General features: G+C 53.5%; 1 protein-coding gene across 4 annotated transcripts in view; it reads left to right on the top strand.

Moving 5' to 3' along the window:
* The window catches only part of CAMK2A (calcium/calmodulin dependent protein kinase II alpha), a 61,563-nt gene continuing 38,805 nt past the window's right edge, over positions 1-22,758 (top strand). Inside the window, exons 1-3 of one of the 4 annotated variants that reach the window (XM_033096227.1) lie at positions 1-275; positions 15,568-15,662; positions 22,435-22,494. In XM_033096227.1, the coding sequence (XP_032952118.1) occupies positions 214-275; positions 15,568-15,662; positions 22,435-22,494 (217 nt within the window). In that variant the 5' untranslated portion in view covers positions 1-213. The remainder of the gene's footprint in view (positions 276-15,567; positions 15,663-22,434; positions 22,495-22,758) is intronic. The other 3 variants (XM_033096229.1, XM_033096231.1, XM_033096228.1) reach the window with 3 other exon arrangements.

The following is a 22,758-nucleotide window of genomic DNA, read 5'->3' as shown; positions in this document are numbered from 1 at the left end:
CCATGGGGACCTGGATGCTGACGAAGGCTCGCGAGGCTGTGAGCAGCCACAGTGCCCTGCTCAGAAGCCTGGGGCTCGTCAGTCAAGCCGGTTCTAGGTTCTCACTCGGAAGCACGGGCAGGCAGGCGAGTGGCCCCTAGTTCCGGGAGCAGAACAGCAGTACCCCAGCCCTGGTCCTCCACCCCAAGCCTCGCCTGCCCGCCCAGCGCCAGGATGGCTACCATCACCTGCACTCGCTTCACGGAAGAGTACCAGCTCTTCGAGGAACTGGGAAAGTGAGTTGCACCCCAGAGTCCTGGAGGGCACAGGGGATTGGTGCCACGGGCAGGGATGTACACATGCGGTGCTTCCTGTGCTCAAACAGGGAGGAAGGCTGCATGTGTTTGGGAGCACTTGTATGTGCAGAGTGCCCAGAGGGAGCCATGGGCATATTTCCGGGTACACAGATGTGCCAAGGCCAGCTGGACGAATGTGTGTGTAGGGGTGAAGGGTTGATGGTGCATGCCAGGGAGTGCACACACACACACACACACACACACACACATACGCACACGACCTGGGCAAACACAGATTCTTAGAAACTCAGGGTTAGAAAGGGATTTTCCTGTTAGCTGCATCCAAGGCTGGAACCCCCTGTCGAGCTTCTCATGAGGTGGCCATCTGGCCTCAACTTGGATACCTGTGGTGACAGAGAGTTTACCACCTCAGGTAGTCCTTCATGACTTTAGAGACCTGCAGCGACTCTGCAGAGTGGCCAACTTCTCCCTGTGAGCACATCCTTTCCCCACTTTCCCCCTCCCAGCTCCTCTAGAAGTGAGGGCATTGGTACTGCAGGGGTTAATAACTGAGTGACTGGTGAGGCTTTCTGGGTGTTGGGAGGAGGGGAAGAGCAATCAGACAAGTTGGGGGGAGCACTGCTGTTGCAGGGGTTAGTGGTGTGATGGTACCCCAGCTCTGGGCCCTTGGCAAAGTTGTCCAGCCCCAAAGCTCATTTTCTGCCTTTCATGACTGGTGTGGAGAGATGGGTGGGAGGATGGAGGGAGAGGAGAGCCCCTTGGGATAGTCCAGCAGGCTGTGGAGTGTCAGAAGCATTGCTGGATGCCTCCGGCAGGGTTTGTGGAGGATCTGGGGATGGATCCAGGGGAAAGGTGCAGCTTGGAGGCAGAGTTTGCCCTGTGGGCAAAGCAGCTCCAATGTCTGGGTGGTTCTTGCTGTAGCAGCAGGAGTGCAGGGGAAAGGGGCCCTGTAAGTAGGGGTGTGCTGGTGTGAGATCTGGACATACGCAAGTGTGCATTTGATGTGTGTTGTATAAGGACTGTCTCTGGGGTACACTTGTGTGTGCTGACAGGGTGTGCATGTGTGTGCACCAAGAGGGTGTGCTGGTGTGTGCTTCATGTGTAAGGCCTGAGAATGCAAGTGTGCCCTGCAAGGGGGGGGTGTTGTATGCAAGGGGCACAAGGGCCGCTGTTGGCTGGTTTGCACGCGAGTGAAGGTGTGAACATGCGTCACTGTGTGCCCACGTATGGCAGGTCAGAGCTGTGTGTCCATCAGCAGGCTGACGTGGGTGAGGTGTGGGCATGTGCAGACATGTCTGTGTAAGGATGCACATCTGGGACGTGGGCACAGTGCTGCTCCTATGAGGTCACAGACATGCACATCTGGGTGAGGACTCAGGGCCGTGCACACGGGAAGTGTTATGTGCGTACGCGTGAGGCCTGGGCCCACAGGCTTGGGTGGGAGTGTGGGTGTTGTAGGCATGTGTGAGCTCAGGCTGGTGTCTGCATATGTGTGGGAGGTGGGCCTGTGGCTGTATGGAAGCAGGCTGCCTGCACACACACACACACACACACACACACACACACACACACACTTGCACACCAGGCAATCCGACACCTACAGGCCAGCTCCCTCGTTCCCTCATACAGACACACACCCAGGTGCAGCCGATGTGTGCTCACTCTGGTCTGCAGATTTCTTTCTGAGCGTGTTTTTGTGCTGGGGGTAGGGGGAGCAGGGAGAAAATGTGGAGGGACGCTCTGGAGGACCGAGGCTGTCCATCAGACATGTACAGGGACCCCCTTCTCAGCTGGTTTCCTGTGCCCACTGGAGCCCCAAGGATTCCCTGATGAGCTGGGAGCTGCCTTTCAAGGTGCAATCCAGGCTGGGTTCTGGGAGGGATGCGTCACAGAGTGCAGTGGAATGGAGTTGAGATGTGACTCAGGTGCTCAAAGTGAAAAGGAAAGTGATGTTTTGCCCCAAGAGGAGACGGGGATCCTGAAGGCTGGGTGCTGTGGGGGTGATTTGGCAGAGCGCTTCCTCAGCCCCACTACCTGCCAGGGTCCTTGGAGGGACAGGGGCCACAGCAGCACTTCAGGAGACAGGGAGTCCTGGTATGGCCATGGCAGGAAAACCGCAGGTGGCAGGCATGGCCAGACCTGTCTGATCAATTTCAGACCTCTTCCTTCCAGAACCATCTGTGCTTTTAACCTTTTTTAGGTCACATATTCCTCCAGGAATCTGATGAAAGGCTAAGTCTACATTCCTCAGGAAAATGCGCAAAACTACAAAATGCTGCATGCGATGTCAGGACATCAGGAAGGCTGTGGGTGGGCCTCAGGTTAAGGATGCTTGTATTGGAATAAAGGGGACGAGGCTCCACACCTCTGATGCCTGGGTCAAAAGGCCAGGGTACCACTGAGGAGGGGGGTGTCGCCTGCTCTGCACAGCAGCTTCAGTCCAAGTGCCCAGTGGGGCAGGTATGGGCAGTACTCGGAAGAGGGCACAGGCTCTAGACTTTACCACCCATAGCTCTGTGACATTGGGAAGGCTATGGCACCTCTCTCCCAACCCCCCGTCATCTGCAGATAAAAAAGGGCTGTGGGAATGAGATGAGATGGAGCCCGGGAAGATGTGGTAACAAACCTGCCACACAGCTTTTGAGAAAGGATCGCTTCCCAGGGCTGGACTTTGCCTGGCTTGGGAGAGGGGCTGACCAAACCCTGCCTCCCCTGGGCTGGCAGGGAGGCAACAGCTCTTCTTCTGTCTGGAGAAGCACCAAAGATACCTGCAGGGCCCAGCCTTCAACTGGTGACCACGGTCCCTGCAAGCCAGGACATTGCAGTCACCACACAGAAGCTGAGCCCCCGTTCCAAAAGCCCACTTCAGATGACTGGCAGGGTGATTGGCAGAGGCAGCTGGGTGGGCTCTACAAGAAGACATGGGAGCCTTGGCCCTCCTTCTGCAGGGCCCTGGACGGCCCAGCTGGACGGGAGGGCACGTGTCTCTCGAGGGCTTCCTGGAGCTCAGCCCTGTGAGGCCTGGCTTGTGACTGCAGCCTTTGCTTCGAGTAGCCCGGGGGGAGGGCTGGCTCTGGATGTAAGAGAAGCTGCCTCTCTCCTGCCTGGTGGGCAGCCATTTGGGGGTGTGTGGGCTGGAGTCAGAGCCCTGGGCAGGGGCTTCTGAGGCCTCTTGATACTACGGGAGGAAGGTCCCACTGCAGCATCTGATTCAGATCAGCTAGGACTTGATTCCAGGTCCCCTAGAGGGTTGAGGTGGGGCTGTCACTTAGGTCTCAGAGCGTAACTCACTCTTTCCTCCCTTGACCCCAATCCTCTTTCCTCCCAGGGGATGAGAGAAATGAAAACCCAGCCCTTAGGAGCAGAGAAGCTTGTTGGGAGGCAGGCTGCAGCAAAGATACCAGCTCAGTGTCAGAGTGGGCCTGGGCAGCTGGACCAGAGCTCTTGGCAGATGGGTTTTCTCTAAAGAAGACCAGCCTCAGGGAAAGGGGTCAGGTTCCAGGAGGTGGAGAAGGACAATGCCTCCTCCAGCCGCTGACATTCTCTGGGCTTTGGATCCCACTCCCAGGAGAGGTTAGGGAGGCCGAGAATTGCCCTGCAGCCTGTGTAATCACCAGGCTGTACAGAAAGGGCCTCTGAAGGAGAATATTACTTGAGAGAAGGAGACGGAGGGAGGGAGGGGAGGAGGGCGACTGGAGAGCTAGCGCAACCCATTCTTTTCTCTCTAGAAACAGGTCTGAAATTGACTCAAGGGTGGTGTTGGGACTGGGGGAGGGATTTCAGGGGAGAGGGAGAGCAGAGAGCTGGCTTCTAACCTCTGCGGCTTTGTATTGTGAACTGGGCTTGGGCTGGGCTGATCGGGGGACAACCATGGGGCCCAGAGGCAGCACCCTGCCCTGGGGGTGTCCAGGGTCCTGGGTGCTTAGGTTCCCTCTGGAGACAAAAACTCTAATATCTGAAAAATATGTTTAGCAACATGGCCCTTCCCTGGCCGAGCTATTAGGAGGATTGATGTTGTAACACTGGAGAGAGAAGGCACCTGGGCATCAAAGACGGGTATTGTACTTTTATTTTGCTTCTCATAACCTCTCACATTCATAGCACTTTGGGGCCGGCAAGGCCCTTCTCCATCCATGAGCTCATCCCTGAGCATGGCAGAGGGCTTACTCATCCATCTCACAGATGAGCAGACCGAGGCTTGAGCTAGTGGAATGACTGGCTCAGGGCACTGGTGGCAGTGCTTAGACTTGCATGTAGGTCTCTAGCACCTTGTGTACGAGGAAGGTTGATGAGAGGGACCCCTCCTGGTGTTGTGTCTGGGGAACACCATTAAGAAGAAGGGCAGTGGCATGGTGGGTAAGGGGACTCTGAGCTGTCACTTATTTTCCAGTCATGATTCTGCCTCTTATTTACAGGGCCAACCTGGGTGAATCCCTTGTCCTCTATTCTGAGGAACAATTCTGAGGAACAATTGTTCCTCAGAACAAAGTGTGTACCTCCACTTTACCATCTGTAAAATGGGATCAGAATACTTCTGCAGATGTTGAAATGCCCCATTAGAGTTGCTGCCCTCTTTAAGCTCCCTCTGTGGGAGGCGCACGTGGGAAATTTCAGGTTCCCAGAACCTCAGAACTAGAAGGATCCTGGACACTATCTACTCATAGCACAGATGGTGGAGGCCAATCACCCAAAGAGCAATGGTTTGGCCAAGGCCACAGGGAGAAGCAGTGGCAAAGCCAGGAGGGGACCAGATGATGTGCAGGGGCCAGAGGCCAAGGATAGGAAGTTGAGGGGCAGGTCCTTAAGGAGGGGTGGCAGGGACAGGGGAGGGGACAATTCCTCCCTCTCCTGCAAGCCATCAGAGCAGCAGACACGTGCATGTTCTGGGGCATGCGGCCGCCCTCCGCCCCCATACAGCTGCCCCCACATAGGCTGAGACACTGACACTGTGCTAGGCCTCCCGTCTGCCCGCCTGCCTCCCTGCACAAGCACACAGTGACACTGCTGCCAACGCCCGTACAGTCTGGGGCTCAGCCCTGTCAGTGGGGTGAGGGCAGAGCCTTGGAATGCAACACCCGTATCCTGTTGCTAGTACACACACACACACACACACCAGTGCATATGGACGTGCGCACACACACACTGGCTCCAACTGGGCATCGAGCACGAGTCTACCTCCCAGTACAGAGAGAGCAAGATGATCAGGTTGGGCTTCTTTTCTCTCTCTCTCTCTCTCTCCTCTCTCTCTCTCTCTCTCTCTCTCTCTCTCTCTCTCTCTCTCTCTCTCTCTCTCTCTCTTTCTGTCTCTCTTTCCCCCTTGCTTCCCCACCTCTTTATCTCCCCTTCCCTCTCTCCCTTTCTCTGAGTCTCTCTGGTTTCTGTCTCTGTTTTTCTCTCCCCTTCCCTCTCTTTCTGTGGGTCCCTTTGCCATAGGTCACACTCTCCTGCATGCATGTTGCCCATGTCACATGGTCTTCTGAGCTGCTCTGTGACATGGTAGGAAGCTTCCCTTCCCAGGTCAGCCTGGTGCAGCCCCAGAGCATGTTGCCAGCTGCTGAGGCACAGCCCAGGGTCCGTGTGAGGACGGCTTCCCATCAAGGCGTTAGATGGGCTATAAGGCCAGTGGGATTTTCTGTGCTGGAGAAGGTTGAGGGCCTTGGTATCTCGGGCTCATGTAAAAGGAGGAACGTCTACCACTTTTGCATCCATTTAACAAGCATTTCCTGAGCACATACTCTGTTCCCAGCCCTGGGCTGAGCCCAGCCGGTGCCACATGTAAGACTTATGCAGTCTTTGCCCCTCTGGAGCTCATAGTCTAGTGGGAAGCTGACATTAATTAAATCACTTCAGAAATTATTATTTAAATGCAACTGGATAAGGACCATGAGCACAAACATGGAGCTATAAGCTGCAAAGAGACTTCAACTAGTTAGGGTAAGGGAGGTATCAGGGAAGGCTCCCCTGAGGTGGTGACATAGGGAGCTGGAGGCTGAATAAGAGTTAGTCAGAGGGAAGAAGGTGGAAAATTGTTCCTCAGAATAGCGGAAACAGCACAGGCAAGGGCTCTGAGGTATGTATTTTGATGGAGGATATCCTCCCTGAGGGGATCGGGGGTCCCACTCTTCTTAGGCCTGCTCAGCCTGCCCCTAATTTTTGGATACCTTGGGCCTAGAAGGAATATTAAAAACCTGTACATTGTCTGGGGGCCAGGCAGGGTGGCAAAGGTCTGGAAGCTGAATCGAGTAAGAGGCAGCGGAGGAGCTGGGGGACATTAGCAGGAAGAGGAGACATCCTCTCCCCTCATCTCTGCAGGGATGTCCTAGGGTCCCAGGACATAGAGTAAACTGCTGCGTGTGGCCCCAGAGGGCAGAGCAGGGTCAAATGTGTAGAGTAACAGGGATGTAGATTTCAGGTCAACATGAAGAAGAACCTTGCAATGGTCAGAACTGCTTGTCTACCCTCTAGCTGGACGTGTCCTCAGAAGATAGTGCGCACTCTCGTAGCCGAGATATACACATTCACAACCCTGTCCCACCCTGTGCCTCCGTTTCCCTCCTGCTCCACATCCGTCTGTGCTCACCGATGAGATGCTTTGCTGAAAGCTGCAAGTGGGAGATGGAGTAGGGGCCAGAACATCCTCAGTCCCACTCACATATCAGAGCAAGAAGTGCTCCCTTGTCTTACGGATGGGGAACTAAGGCCCAGAGAGGGCAGTCTCCTCTGAGGTCACAGAAGCCAGTGACGCACGAGAAGTGGCACTCCAGCCTCTCTCCAGTCTAGTGCTTGGCTCTCTTACTAAACCTTGGAGCATCTCACTCTGCACCTCGGAAGGCCTTTGGGGTGTGCAGGTGGACAGAGCCGACCAGGAGGTCATCTGCGGCTGGAGAGGCAGCAGCCCTTCAGCATCTTCCCTGCTTTGCCTGCTCTGGTCCTGTCTCCAAGCTCTGTGGATATGTATTTTTTAATTTTCCTTTTTTGTAACCCATTCAAGAAAACCCATGCACAGCCAAAACAAGGAACTTCTGTTGGTTCAATGTTCCCTGCAGCAAACAGAATCTTCCGGTCCCCAGGCCTTCTGTGTCCCCCACGAGACTTCTGCTGGGTTGGCGTGGGGCAGGCCTGAGGCGGGGGGTGGGGACGTTGTTGTGTGACAGTGTGAGGGACAGCTCGAACACACTGTGTCCCTGCAGCATCTTCTGGAGTCTGGGAGTGGGCGGCTGCAGCCGGGGTTGGGAGGAGGGAGAGCAGTGGTTTCAGTAATAGGGCCCAGGATTTTCTGGCTGGAAAATGCCGTTGTGTGTGGAGTTCTGGGCAGAGCTGCTGTGGTGAGCCGGGGAGAAGAGAGAGAAAACCAATCAGGGGGCGTCCTGAGCCCCCAGCCCCTATCTCCTCTGCTCTGTTTGCCATTTGGGGACCTGCATAGCTGTGTTTTGTTTGTTTATTAAGAAAGGGCACTACTGCTTGAAAAGACATAGAGAGAGAAGGCTTTAAAATGACTGATCAACAGGTGATTTCACAGATGGGTAAACTGAGGCCCCAAAAGGTGAAGAGATTTGCTTCAAGTACATAGAGGTGGGTGTTTTGGAAACAGGATAGTCCTTTTGTTTCTGAACAAATCGGACCCCAGCTTTTTAACTGTTTTGGGAATCTGGGAGCCCTTACAGAATCTTATGCGAACCCCAGCCACTATCCCCAGGAAAAGGCACGCGCACTCCAACTCACAGGATGTTGTATATTATTTCCCACAGATCTCCCTACTCTAAAGCCCACCTGTGGACCCCACGTTAGGGCTCCCTCTGATCTCAGAGTATAGGGTATTGGCAAGAGCAATGGACAATAAGGCAGGAGTCCCGGGTTCAAGGTCTTAGCCTCAGTTTCTTCACCTATGGACTGGGAAAGGTAAGATATGACTGAGCGTGCAGCTTCTGCAGCAGCCACGTGTGGCCCACACTCTGGCCCCTTGGGTGGAGCTGCTCTGATGGCCTACGCCAGCTCTGTCCTTTCCCCGGACATTCTACCTCCATCTGCTCTGGCTTCCAGACTCCCAGGCGTTGCTCTGTTCTGACGGATCAGATCAACTAAACTGGGCTGCGAATCACTGACCACCAGAGGTTTGGGATGCTAATCCTCTCCCAGATCACAGACCTGTGTACATGTGACCAGGCTCTTCTGAAATCATCCAGCTCATCTCAGAGCGGTAGAATGCTTAGGTATTGGAACTGAGAGTGGGGAGGGCTTTGGGGAGGAGACAGGACTTTGATTATGAGGTGCCTGTCACACAGCATGCAGGCAAGATGGCAAGTACCTAGAACTCTGGGACTAGAATTCTGGAGAGAGAAGGGCTATCTAGAAGCGGAGTTCAATCTTGAGTGATTGTCCATGGCTTTCGCCACTTTTGGGGGGGGGGCGCGGCACTGTGTCACAGAATCCTTTGTGACGCTAATGAAAAATATGCCTCCTCTGCCTAGAGCAATGCACAGACAGAATAATTTTATGAAAGTTTTAGGTGTGGTCATGAACGCCCAGAGCCTCCCCAGCGATCCCAGCTAATGGCCTGGGCAGATGGCAGGAAGGGAGAAGTGGTAAGAGAATGGTGGAGAGAGAACAGTGAGCAGCCATAATGGGGGGGAAGATGAGGAAGTGCAAGCACTGTGGGAGGGGGGGTTGCCAGGGAGCGCACAGTGACCTAGAAACAAAAGGGAGGAAGGGCCTCAAAACTGGGTGGTCACTGGGGCTAACCACCCCCTGGTGGGGGGCAGGCCAGGCGGATCCGGCCAGCAGGCTGGGGCTGTGGGGGAGCACTGGGTGGGCGGGCCTGGCACAGCTTTTCTTCCTGGGAGCTCGGGGGCGGGAACCAGATTGTGGTGGGTTCATGGGTGTGGGAGGTGGGAAGAGGAGGCAGCGGATGTCGGACACTTGTTCTGGAAGTTTGGCAGCAAAGAAGAGAGGAAGGAAGTGGCCCAGGCTGCTGGGTCGAGAGAAAGGTTCTCAGTTTCTACATTTTTGGGGGCGAGGCGGTTGTTTATTTTTCCAGAATGGGGGAGACCTGGGTGTGTTTGAGGAAGCAGCCAATGAAGGGAAGACCCTCAAGACTGTCAGAACCCCTGACAACCAGACCCCCAGGGAGTAGAGTGAAGGGAGGATTCAGTGACTGTGCTGTCTCCCACCAGTCCCCATAAACAGTGTCCTGTCTGCTGAGGGCCACAGGCACGTCCAGGGCTCTGGGTCAAGATGAGAGGGTTTGCTTTAGAGGATGTTGGCGGTAACCAGTCTTGGGTAGCGGGCGCCTCCTCCATCACTACATTGCAGAGACTTCTCCCAAATGGCCCAGGAGGAAGTGGGGCTGGGGCTCCTCATCCCCATCTTTCAAACGGGAAAACTGAGGCCCAGAAGGATAAGCGAGTTGGTAGCCAAAGACCTGGGGGAGGACCCAGGTCTTTCCACTCCTCATCAAATGCTCCTGGTGCTGCACCTGGCTGCCATGTCAGCATCTGGGGATGTTTCAGGCCGAAGAGGGTGATGAGCCCCTCCTGGCTAGCAGCCAGCAACTCCCAGGACACTGTGCCTGCCTCGCAGCCAGAAAGCAGTTTCCCAGTGTGAATCTTGCTTTTCACAGCCCATCAGCACATTCCCACATTCTCAGCCATGCTGGACCCGCTCTCACTGTGTCCTCTCCATCTGTCTTTTGGAGAGTAGGGCTGACCTCCTTTATGCCTACGCACACCCAGGGGGCAGGCTGCTCTGCCGGGGGGAGCAGCCCCTTCCCCTCCTCCCCGTGCCCCCACCTCCCCTCCTCGCTTGCTTCTTCCCTGAGCTTGGCAAACAAGGTCCATTTTGTTTCTGACGATGCCAGCTGTTCTCACCACTCCGTAGGTAATGATGCCTGTAAAAGGCGTTGTTTCCTGAGCATTTACTGTGCTCCAGGGACGGTGCTAACCCATCGCATACCTTATTCTCTCATCAAATCATCGAAAAAGCTGCACAGGGTGGGCACTGTTCGTATCTAATTTTACAGTGGGAAGAAACAGGCTTGCAAGGTTAAGTGACTTGCTAGTAAGCAGCTGAACCGCCATTTGAACTTGGTTGGTCTGGTTCAGGACAGCCTGCTCTTGTCCACGTAGAACTTCACTATCCAGCGTGGGGATCACTAGCCACACGTACCTATTTGACTGAAATAAAATTAAACATTCAATACTTCAGCCCTACTAGCCACACGTCAAGTGTTGTCATCATATGAGGCTAGTGGCCGCCACACTGGACAACACAGACTAATTCCATCATCACAGAAAGTTCTGCCAGACGGTGCTGGTATAAAATATTAAACATGGAAAGGCCTCTGCTATTTAACCTCATCCCCACCTCAACCCCATGTTGCAGATGAAGAACTTGAGGCCATGTTGGTGCAGACCCTGCCCAAGACCTCCCAGCACGACAGAGACCTGAGATTCCATGCCTCCAGTGTTTGTCTGTCTGTCTGTCTGTCTCACACACACACCCCTTGCTGCCCATGTTCTGTGACCCTTTCGCTAATATGGATACAAACTTCATACTCAGGGTGACGCACATGTGCTGTGTCACACCCGGAGCCATGTGCCTGGCAGTGTGCCCATCACATACACCGGGGCACTGACCGGGCTACTGACACACACCTGTGGGCAGACACATTGCCTCAACTCCTTTGCTCAGGAACACTTTCACGGGCGCTCCCAGGGCCTGCCCATGCCACCCCACATTCACACAGGGCCCTCACAGGCAGGCCTCACCCTTTCCTCTCGGGACCCCTGGTCACTCCCTCCCCTCTGCCCTCCCCACCTAGGCCCCCTCCCCTCTCCCACTCTGTCCTGTTTCCAAGTGCCTGCCCACCTACTTGCTGGCCACCTGCTCAGCTCAGGGCCGGGGAAGGAGTGGGCTGGCTCTTCTGTTTGCCAAGGCAGCTGGGCTGTGGCCACTTGCTCACGCAGGACGAGAATGCAGAAATATGCCCTTTTTAAACAGAAGATGAAAAAGAGAGGAAGTTAGGGCAGCAGGCTTGCTGCCTCCACTCTCATTTTTGCTATAGATTTTCTTCTTCCTCGTCTCCCTGATCCCAGCACTGTTGCAGGTAGGGAGGAAGCTTCCTACTACGAATGGAGACCTGAGGCCGCACAGGTAGAAAGAGAGGCTCCTTGGCCTACGCCCTTTCTTGCCCCATTTGAGACTCTATATGCCTGGCAGTGTGCCCAGAGTTTTGCACACATAGGCTTCCTTAATCTCCCCAACATACCCAGGAGGTAGATACTATCAATGCCCCCATTTCATAAAGAGGTGCAGTGCCAAGTTCAATATCACATTGAGTTGGGGGTGAGTCGTGATCAGACCACAGGGCTTTGTGAGCCTGGAGACCCTGCTCTTGACGGTCACACTCCCCTGCCTTTGGTAGAATCAGAAGAGCACGTGCAGGTTACCTGGGTTCTCTCTGCAGCCTCACTAGAAATATGCCTGCTCCCTGAGGCCTCAGTTTCCAGATAGGTTAAATGGGGTATTATGATCCCAATTTCGCACGGCTGCTGTGAAGGCCCAGAAGGAGCTTAGTGGTAAACTTGCATTTGTAGGGAGGACGCCTTCCGGGTGTACGAGAGGCTGGTGTCCTCTGAATCAGTAATTCTGAACCGGTTTTGATAAACACCTCTCTCTCGAGCCTCGACTAAAAGCCATGCATCCTTGCCCAGAAGAAAACATGCACCTCCACTCAGAGGCATGGGATGTTCTTCGAGGGGTACAGGACCCCTGCGGCCACCCCATCCATGGCCTGGACCCCGAGTTAAAACCTGGGATTTACACAGAAGTCGAGGCTGTGTTCTGTGGAGGAAGTTTGGAGGAAGGTCAACACTTCCCTTGTTTTACAGGTGGGGCTCTTAGGTCCTCAGCCCCTGGGGCAGAGCCAGGTTTACGGGGCCTGTGGCACCTCCATGCTCAGAACCCCATGTGACAGCCCCCCAGTGCTGATATCCAGGTGGGGGTGGGCATCAAGCAGGACGTCCACAGGTGGGCAGGACAGTGCCGAGCTGGCTGAGACAGTGTGTTAAAAGCACATGCAGATTCCCTAGGCCCAGACCCGGAGGTTCTGACTTGGTAGGTCTGGGGGGGCCTTAGAATCTGTATTTTTCAAAGAACAAGGGATTCTGAAGCAGGCAGTTGGATAACCATGGATTTAAGATCTTCAGCAGAATGGAGTTTTGTTTCTTTAGTGGAGAAATTATATCCTTCCTCTCTCTCCCTCCCTCCCTCCCATGTTAACGGAAGTCCAGTTTGGGACCAAGTCCAGACTAGATACTGGTGAGCAGGAATAGACCCAGCCCCTGTACTTGGGAGCATATCCCTTCCCTGCTGCTGCTCTCCCTGGAGTTCTCGGAACCTTCCCCCAAAGCGGCCACTTTAAACATTCTCTCCCCTGGGGCCTTTGAGAATTGTGGCCTCCAGCTGAGCAGGGACCTGAAGGTCTTCTGTTCTACCTCCCTGCCTGGGTAACGTGGGCACCTTTGAGAGACAAGTTGTGCCCTACCTTCCTCAGAGGCCTGTTCTTCTTCCTAACATCTGTGGCTGAAATCCTCCCGCCGTCTCATTTCAGTCCCTCTCACTGTTAACAGGAGGCTTAAATCTACCTCCTGTTCCTGCAAGAAACATCTGTGGCGTCCCTCTTGGTAGCAGACAGTGGGTACCTGGCAGGGGGCCGGGGAGGAGAACGTTAAAGTCCTGGCCCTCGGGACCTCACTGTGGGTGGGAGAGGCAAACTAGACGAGCAGACACAAACCCTGGGCTGGATGAGGAGGTGTGGGGTGCTCTGGGAGTGCAGGTGAGGGGTCCTGTAACAGGAGGCTTCTCAAGTAGCATGACCTGGTCTTACTGCGTGTCACGCGGGGTGTCCGGCAGGGTCTCAGCTCCCGCTCCCCACATAAGAACACAGGACATGGTGAGGCCAAAAAAGAACACCCACGGAGCCATAGATAGGGGAGTCACACCACTATATTCTCGCTGGCGGCTGGGTTGGAGACAGGAGGCAGGAGCCACAGGATCCACAACCCGCCGTCCACTGCTGTCTGCCGACCCACCTCACTTGCTAACTGCAATCTGCCTTTCTACAATCCGTAATCCACACTCCGCCACGCCACAACTACACCACCACCCTGCTAGCTTAGCTGCGGCAGTTATATCAGTGGCTAATGGCTAACCGGTAACAGCTGATGGCCGACTAGTCACAGGGGACGGCCATCTACTACCTGAGCCAGCACCTTTCCACGTGAGGCCGAGAGCCTGGAAACTGCTCTTTGGGGCTCTGTCCCACACTGCTTTCCTGCAGGTGATGGAGGAAAGCTGATGGCAGGGGCTGTACATCCTGGGGAGGGTCTGTCACTGTACAAGACAATCCGTTTGCCCACGAATCCTGGCCTTCTCTGGCTTTCCCACAAGGGCATATTTCCTGATCTCCTGCCCTCCTCCCGGCCCTTTTTCATCCTTCTCCACAGTTTTCCACCACTCTCTTCATGCTGCCCAGACATGAAGCCTCTGACCCGATGCCTAGGGCCATGTGCAGAGTGGGCGTCTGTGCCAGCCTGCAGGCTTCCTCAGTGCCCGCCAGTGTCCTCTCCTGTTCCCATCAGCCTCTTCTTGGTGGCTTGGACCTGCTCGTATGCTTGGGAGGGGGGTCAGAGTTTGGAGGATATGATGGGGTGCAGCCACAGCAGGAACCGGGATACGGAGGCCAGCAAGCAGCAGGCTCACTGGTGGGGGAGCACCCCAAAACGTGGGAGTGCAAATACCTGAGTTCTAGATGCAGCCCTGCCTATAGCTAGCTGTGTGACCTTGAGCAATCTCCACTGAGCTATGCTGACGCTCAAAGTCTTGAGCCCCACTTCAGATGTAAGGAAGCAGAACCTGCATGTTAGCAAGATACCCAGGTGATTTGTGCAGACATTCAAATTAGGGAAGCCTGTGCCACAGACCTGCTTCTTGCCCTTTGAGGGCAGTAATGGGGGTGACCACAGTCAGCGTCTGTGGTATGAAGGGGTTAGACTACTGACCTTTGTGGTCGAGGGTACAACATGGCACCTAGATGCCAGATCTAGTCCTCAAACTAGTTTTGTGTAGGTTAACATTCTTCTTGGAATCAGGTGTCAGTATTTAAAAATTGGGAAATTTTGCATAAATCCTTATTTCAAATTCTCTTCCAACTACTAATACTTTGAGGATAAAATCCAGGGACCTCTTAAAACATATGGAAAGATGCTCAGCCTCACTTTTGGTATGAGAATTACAATTCAGATCTCCACCAAATTGTCATTTACCATGCATCTCACTAGCAAGATAAGAAAGTTTGATAACACACCGTGTGGACAAAAGCGGAGGAAAATTGTCCCCTCACATACTAGTGGGAAAGTAAGTTGGTACCATCTGTAAGATGAGAAGGCTCTCATCCTCTGTCAAAATTACTAAACAACACCTACCCTTTGACCAAATAACACCCTTTCTAAAAGTTTATCCACAGACATTTGCACACATGGGAAATGTAATTCTAATGCACACATACTATAAGGTTAGTCATTGCAGCACTGTTTGTAATAGCTATAGACTGGAACTAACCTAATTGCCCATAAATAGGGGACTGGTTAGGTAAATTACAGGATAGCTATATGATTAAATACTATATCATGAGGAGATCTTTATGTAACGGAAGGCAGCTCTCCAAAATAGTTACTGAAAAATGGAGGATGCAGAACAGCTTGCAAGTTCCAGTAGCATTTGTGTGGCCGACAGTATCTGTGGAAAGATGCTCTGTTAACACTGTCCATCTCTGGTGAGGGGACCTCAGAGTCTGGGATACAGAGGTGGGAGGGAGCCTTTTCACTATCTACACTTTTGCATCTTTTGAACTTTGAACCATGTCAATGTGTTAACTACTCAAAGACTAGAAAACTGAAAACTCTCAGGGACCCAGATTCTGTGATTCTAACACTATATGATTCTAATATTTTATAATTTGATAAACCTAACTTATTATGACTCTGAAAGGCTTGTCTTTCACGAGGCCAAGCTCCTAATAATTTGCCACCAGTGGCTCTCCTGGGTCTCTGGCCTGCTCTGTCCCTGAGCTGGGCCACAGCAGCCCCTGTTAGCTCAAGCAGCCCTGAAAGAGGGCTCCCTACCTAGCAACGTACAGCTGTACGAACTCCAGCATCCCTTGGGGATGCAGGCCTCAGGCCCGCCCTCACCTTCTTCAACTTCTCTGTCCTTGTAGGGGAGCCTTCTCAGTGGTGCGCAGGTGTGTGAAGGTGCTGGCTGGCCAGGAGTATGCTGCCAAGATCATCAACACCAAGAAGCTGTCGGCCAGAGGTAGGTGGCAGACCCGGGCCTTCCCACCCTCCGGGGTGCTCCTTCTCTTCACAACCTCCCTCTACCCCTCGGCTTAGAAACAGGACCTGGAGCTATCCCTCTGGGTGATGCTGCCGGCAGGAGTGGGGGCTGTTCTTCCTGTGGCTATTATGAGAATAGACCCCTCCATTTTTCTTCTTTAGGGGATCTAGGCCGGAGGTCATAGCCTTTCTGACAGGCCAAGCTCTCTGCCCCCCCACCCAGGTGAAGGCTAAGGTGCCAGGTGGGACTTTCTTTCCCTGCTCTTCTGCCACTTGCCTCCATTCTCGCCTCCGACCTCTGCACCTGCTGTTACCTCTGCCTGGATGCCCTTACCTGACTCCTTACAAGACTGGCTCTGTCTCAAATTTTAGGTCTCAGCTTAACGTCAAATCCTTTGAGAGACGTCCCTGACCCCAAGATCTGAGGGCATCTCCCCCAATTTATAGCTCTCATTACTGTTTACTGTCCTGTGGCTTCCCCAGCCTGAACTTAACCCATTTACTGGCTTGGTTCCTTGTTTCACATCTCTCTTTCCTCTGGACTTGAAGTTCCAGGAGGGTAAGGATGGGTCTCATTCCCGGGGATACGCCCAGGACCTAGGACAGCGCCCTGCACGGCCAACGTGCTCAACCAGAAAACTCCAGGTGCGCTGCTTCCGTCACACCAGTTTGATCCCTGGTCCCTAAATACGCCCTAGGACAGTGACTCCCAAACCTGTCCTCAAATTGGAATCCTCTGGAGACCTTCAAACACTTCTGATGCCTGGATTGCACCCCCAGAGGTTGTGATTTCATTAGTCTGGGGTGTGACCTGGGTTTTGGAAAGGATCCCCAGGTAATTCTAATTTGGAAGGGATCCTAGACCTGCAGCAGCAGCGGCAACCCCAGGAGACTGTTAAAAATGCAAATTCTTGATTCCGTCTTGAAGGAATCAGAGTCTGCCTTTCACAAGACACCTGGGTGATTCATGTGGACATTAAACTTTGGGATGGCTGCCCAGGAGTCTTCCTTTTTGCTTTTAGTGGTTAGGGTAGTAATGGTGGTGACCACAGCCAGTGTGCTGGGGAGGGCTGTCTTCAAAGATCCACTGCCCGGTCTGAGCAGTGTCAAACCTGCCTTGGGGACCACTCAGTGGTGGAGGGAATTCTGGTGGTGGGAGGGAGATGCAGTCCAAGGCTTGTACATCATGGGAGATGTCGTGTGCAGGGCTGGCATAACGTCCAGGTGTTTGCCTGGCACAGGTGGCAGCTGTGTCTGAGCCAGGGCCCAGCAGGTGTGGGGTTCACGGAGGCTGGTACAGGATGTTCACACTGTCCCCTATGGGTCTCCCAGCAGGCCCCATGTTAGGCCTTGTGCTGCTGCTTTTCATCTCTCTGGTTCAGTACTGTTGGGAGTCTAGCACTTTCTCCTAGTTTCCGAACTCCTCTGTAAGCAGGCCAGTGTCCTGCGGGGAAAAGAGGCTGGGGTGGGGATTTTCTCTTAAAGCTCAGGGCCCCTGATGGCACACAGTCAGCATGAAAGCTGGTGTGGAAAGGAGAGACCTATGGAAGGTCCAGAGCAGAGCCAAGGGTAGAGAGCCAGGGTGGGCAGGAAGGCCGGCTAGACTGCTGCCTCATGTCCAGAGACTGGCACTGGCCTTGCTGTCGCTGTGTGACTAGTGGCAGTCTGATGCCCTCTCTGTGCTTTGTGTCTAGCAATCAAGAGAGGTGTCCCAATCCCTGAGATACAGTGGGAGCAGAACTAGAGCCATGACTTGGGGTGAAAGGTTAAGGTTGCCCCCAAACGAGGGAGGATCGGGAACCAAGGTCCTTCCTGGATGCTGGGGATCTTGGGCCAGCTCACCCCGCTCTCAGAGCCACATCTATACAAGTGTGTGTGTGCGCGCGCGCACACACACACACACACACACACAGAGCGGAATAGAGGAGAATGTAGGGGCACTGCCTCATTTCTGGGAAGTGACTAAGCATTCCTGGGCAGTGTAGACTCTGGGCTGTCAGGCAGTAACCACCATGCCCTCTCTCTTTGGCAATTTGTTGAGCCTTGGGCCTCCTGGTGGGAAGGTGGCCCAGGCCTAGTGAGCATGGAGGGTGGTAATGGGGATGTTCTCAGGGGAACCTTCTCGAAGAAGCCTGCTCACTGCCAATGCTTCCCCCAGAGGGAGAGGACAGCAGAGCTCCTTTCAGCAGGTTTCTTTGTTTGTCACACAAGGTGTCTGGGTGGGGAGCGGTTTGAGGCTGAATACTTGGCAACACACTCCAAGCATCTCCTGCTGACACTCCCAGGTGACTTCCGCAGCTCTCAGTGGGGGGGCTGTGCCCACTGGGGCGTCTCTCCACCTCCCAGGGAGCTGTGGCTTCCCCTTTCCCACCCAGCCAGCCTCTTCTATCCAGCGGTTCTCAAACCCGGGAGATAGTTTTCCTATGTATTTTTAAACTAGCCTTTTAAACAAAATGCTCATAGTATAAATAATTCCGAGAAACCATAAAGACATGAAATGAAAAGTAAAAATTTTATTTCTCCCAATTCCTCCCAAACCCCCTTGGGAGCCTTTATAAAAATGCAGCTGCCCGGGAGCAGTTCCACCCCTGGACGATTGGATTCCGTAGGTGAGGCCAGAGCTTCTGCATTGACAGAACCCTGTCAGGGAGTATCTGCTCAGTGCTCGCTCTGTATGCTTTCTAGCTCCAGCTCACCAGGCACATACAGAAAGAGTCTGTGAACGTTTTCGGGAACGCTGGGTGCGTGGATGTGGCTGGTGCAGCCAGAGGTGACTGGCCCGGGTATGGCGATCTCCACAGACCCCACTGTCCACTTTCTCAGCTCCCTGGCAACCATTCCCAGGACTGGCTGGGAAGCGTGGTGTGAGCTTATTCAGGCTGCCCCTGAGCGTCAGGTCCACACGAGGGAGCCTGTCAGGTGGCATGATGACAGCGTTCCCGTCCTCCTCATCTTCCCCATCACTGTCTGGCACTCTCTGTCCTCACGATTATTTCTCCAACCTCCCAGGACCAGGAGTCCTGTGGAGGCCCTGTGGAGAGTGGGGCATTTCTTGTTCCCAATCACAGAGGTCTATTTTCTCTCCTGGCTCCTATGTGTCTGGTCAGAATCCCGCTGCCCGCCTGCCTTCAGGAGCCCAGACTCTCTGCAGGCAGAGAGCCCTTGAGGCTGCCTGATTGTACTCCCCATCCCCCACACCTCTCCCTGCTCCCCCACCCCTGCTCTGCTCTGACCCACCCTGCCCTGCTGGCACTGTCTGGCCCCAGCAACCTAACCCCAGAGTTTCCATCTACCCCTGCCTGCTAAGATCAGGCCAGGACTGGCCCCCATAACCCCAACACCCTGGAGGCCTGCTCCCAGGGAAGAAGGGAGAAGATTCACAAGGTATCATTGTGAACATTGGGGCAACCCGTTCAGGTACCTGGACAGGGGGCTGCAGACTTACTTCTCTCAGACCTCTCACCATTGTGAGTCTCTACTGAGCTGGATGGATTGATTTGTCAATTAATTCATTATTAGAAGGGGAGACAATATAGTGTAGTAATGATGAACATGGATTAAAATTCTGGCTGTGGCACTTCTTAGCTATGGGATCTTCAACAAGCTGGGCTTTAGGCCTTGGGAACATAGCAGTGACCGCCAGACAAAGTCTTGTTCTCATTGCACTTGTTTTCTAGGGAGGGAGACTGAAAAGAGCATTAAACACACAGATAAGCTGGGTAATTTCAGGAAGCGGTGAGTGTTAATGAAGAAAGTAAAACAGGGTAATGGGGAAATAATAGGGCAAGAAGGCCATTCAGAAAAGGCAGCCAGGGAAGCTCTCTGAGGCTGTGAAGTGCTAGGACTGTCCCGAGAAGACAGGAAGCCAGGAGAAGACCCAGGATAGAGACCCAAGTGCAAAGGCCCTGAGGTGGGAAGGGGCTTGCTGTGCCTGAGGCCCAAAAGGAGGCCAGTGTGGCTGGGTCTTCAAGGCCACGACGAGGCAGGACCCTGCAGGGTCTTATTGCTCATCGTGGTGAGGAGTTTGGGTTGTATTATAAATACATTGGGAAGCTATTGGAGAGTTTAAAGTCAGAGAGTGGCAGAATCTAATTTATATTTTAATAAGAGCTCCTTGGCTACTGAGGGCTTTTGACTAGGGTTGGTGTTAGGGGGTGAGCCCAGGAGTGGGATTCTCAGAACTCCGGGTTCTGATAAGGCTTGACCACCTTGATGAGTGGTTTTGATAAATGGACTGCTCCTTTATCACTGGGCCTCAGTTTCCCCATCTACATAGCAGAGCAAGGCCTCAGAAATCAAGAGAAACACTGTCCCTACATTTCTTGAGGTGTCCTGGTAGTATTAGAAAATGAAAACCTTTCAGAGTTCCAAAAACTATCGTATAACGTGTATGTTTACATTCAAAAAATTAATGCTTTTAGCACTGAAAGTTGCAATGTAGTGTAATTGTACTATGCACAAGATGATTCCAAGATTGATAAAACTGATTAGTTCCTAGTAATTCCAGCAGTAAGGTCTGGTAACCAGGCACAGGTTTGAAGCTGTGTGACCAACGTTTTCTTCTTTCAATCCTGTCAGTGTAACTCTGCTCCTGGGTAACCTCACATGGAGAAAACACCAGAATTCTGGATTTGGCCCCCACCCATCAATGTGTAGCCTGGCCCAGGAGGCTCCAAGACCCCTCTGATAGGCCAAACTTTGCCTTGCTAGGGATGGGAGTGGGGGACAGGGTATGGAGCAGGGGGAGGGTCCCTCCTTCCGTAGCCCACTGAAGGTCCTTGGCCAGCTGTAGGTGGGGAACTCCCTCTTTTGCCCCTGAATTGGCCTTCCCTCACCCTAAAGTATATGGAAGGAAGCAGGGAGGAAAAGGGAATTAAGGGGATGCCCCTGGGCCCACCTCCCCTTCCTCAGCCTGCAGCACGTCTTCAGCTGGGGAATGGAGCTTACACGCTATGGAAACTAGCTTGGGTTTAATCGCTTTGCTGAAGGAAAAGCCACATTTCAGTATTGATCTTGGCTTCTGCAGCCCTTGGACGATGGCCAGTGATTGCTCTAATGGAGGGGGGCAGGGGAAAGGGAGCTGGCTGCTCTGGGACCAGGGACGTTCTCCATTCTCATCAGCCTCCCTGATGCTTGCCTGCTCTGGAGGGCCATTGGGAGAACGGGGTTCTAGTCTTGGCTCTGCCTCCGAGTGTCTGTGTGAGTTCTCTCCTGTGGGCTTCGATTTTCCCATGTGAGAACTGGGGTCAGGTAGAGGCGGTGGCGGCGATTTGTCAGGGAGTGGAGAACAGTATTGCACCGGGTTTTGAACCTCATCCCTGGAGTCTGACTGCCTGGGTACAAAGCGTGGTTCCACTGTTCACCATGGGTGTGGCTTTGGGCCAGGTACTTGCCATCTCTGCCCCTCAGTTTCCTCCTCTGTAAAGCCAGAATAGTACTTACACTTCCCTCAAACGGTTATGGTGAGGGTTTTAAATGCATATAAATTGCACTGTACAGTGCCTAGCACACAGTATATCTTCTACATTTGTTAATGATTCCTGTTTTATTATTTCGTTTTTTAAATAAAGGCATTAACTACTGAATTGTAAGAAACGCACCAAAAAGGGAATTGAGAAATGCATTTTCAATTCCATCTCTGCCACCTATGAAGCTTCAGCTTCTTAGGCCACAGTTTCCTCATCTATAAAATGGGGACAGTGGTGCTCATAGCTGTGTTGTTGGGAGGACTGAATGAGGTCACAGGTATGACTGTTTCTAGCAGCCTCAGAAACAGAGACCACAGGTGGCAGATCGGGAACCAGGCCTCTCTCTGAGGTGGGTGGGGAGACCCAGGGGATTTTGGACAAAGTCCTGGAAGGCAGGTGTGAGAGCTCTGGACAAGCCACATATGAGTTCTGTCCTGCAGATTCTTTGGAACTCTCTGTGTCTTCTACAAAGGAAGTGGCTCCTGCTAATTAATACAGTTCTTCTGCAGAGACTACCTGCTCTCTTAGAAAGTTACATTCATCCAATTGTTTGTTCTTTCATTCAGTTATTTCTTGAGCACCTACTATGTGCCAGGCATTTGGGTAGCTGCCAGACGTACAACAAAGACCAAATCCCTGCCCTCAAAGTTAGAGATATCCATGAGACAGCATGGGACTGGGGTCCAGAATCTCTGAGACCACAGAGGAGCCCCTGCCAGCCTGGCAGTTAGGGCAGGCTGCCAGGAGAGGGCGACACCTAAGAATGGGTAGGAGTGAGGGATGGGCAGTGAAGGACAGGTGGGAGGTTGAGGGGGAGTGTTCCAAGCTGAGCGCTGTGTGCTGTGTGTGCGAAGGCCCCAAAGTGAGAGGGCAGAGCAGGGTGTGCCTGAAGAAGTGAAATTCAGCACGTCAGTCTGGCTGGAGGGCAGCGTGGGGGGCAGGGCTGAAGGGGGGGCAGCAGGAGTTGGATGGCAGGGCACATTCCAGGCTGCAGGAATGTTTGGGTCTTATATAGGAAGGGATACAGGGATGCCTTTTATTTGAGAGCCCCGGAAACTGAAGCCTGAGAGGAGAAGGGATTTCTGAGTCATGGCAACCTCAACCTTTCTTTCTTCTGCTGTACCCCACTGCCTGCCTGGAGAACCTAGAGGCCCCAATTGAAAGACGAGGTTTCCAGGGCCTAGGGGCTTCCCTGGGAGGTGGAATCATAAGAGGCTGCAAGAGGGAGATGGAGTGGGTGGAGGTTCCTCCCTCACCTGGGACTCACCGGGGTATCTGTTTCAGATCACCAGAAGCTGGAGCGTGAAGCCCGCATCTGCCGCCTGCTGAAGCACCCCAACATCGGTGAGTCCTGGGGAGCAAGTGAGGGGTGTGGTGTGGGGCTGGGCCCTACTCTCCTGGCCATCCTGCTGAGTGTTTGCTGCTGGGGGTGGGGGGAGGCAGCTGCTCTCTTCTCTGGGGATGGCGGCAATTGAGATGGGAAAAGGGGGTGTCTTTGCTGGTTTCCACATTCTCAGAGACCAGTTTGGTTGGGGGGAAGGTGAAGAAGGGGACCTTCCTCGCAGCCTACGCTGCTGGCAGCCTCCTTCAGAAAAGCTGTTTCAGGAA

The sequence above is a fragment of the Rhinolophus ferrumequinum genome, chromosome 24, assembly GCF_004115265.2.
Source record: "Rhinolophus ferrumequinum isolate MPI-CBG mRhiFer1 chromosome 24, mRhiFer1_v1.p, whole genome shotgun sequence".
Classification (NCBI taxonomy): Eukaryota; Metazoa; Chordata; class Mammalia; order Chiroptera; family Rhinolophidae; genus Rhinolophus; species Rhinolophus ferrumequinum.
This window is presented reverse-complemented; position numbering and strand designations above follow the sequence as displayed.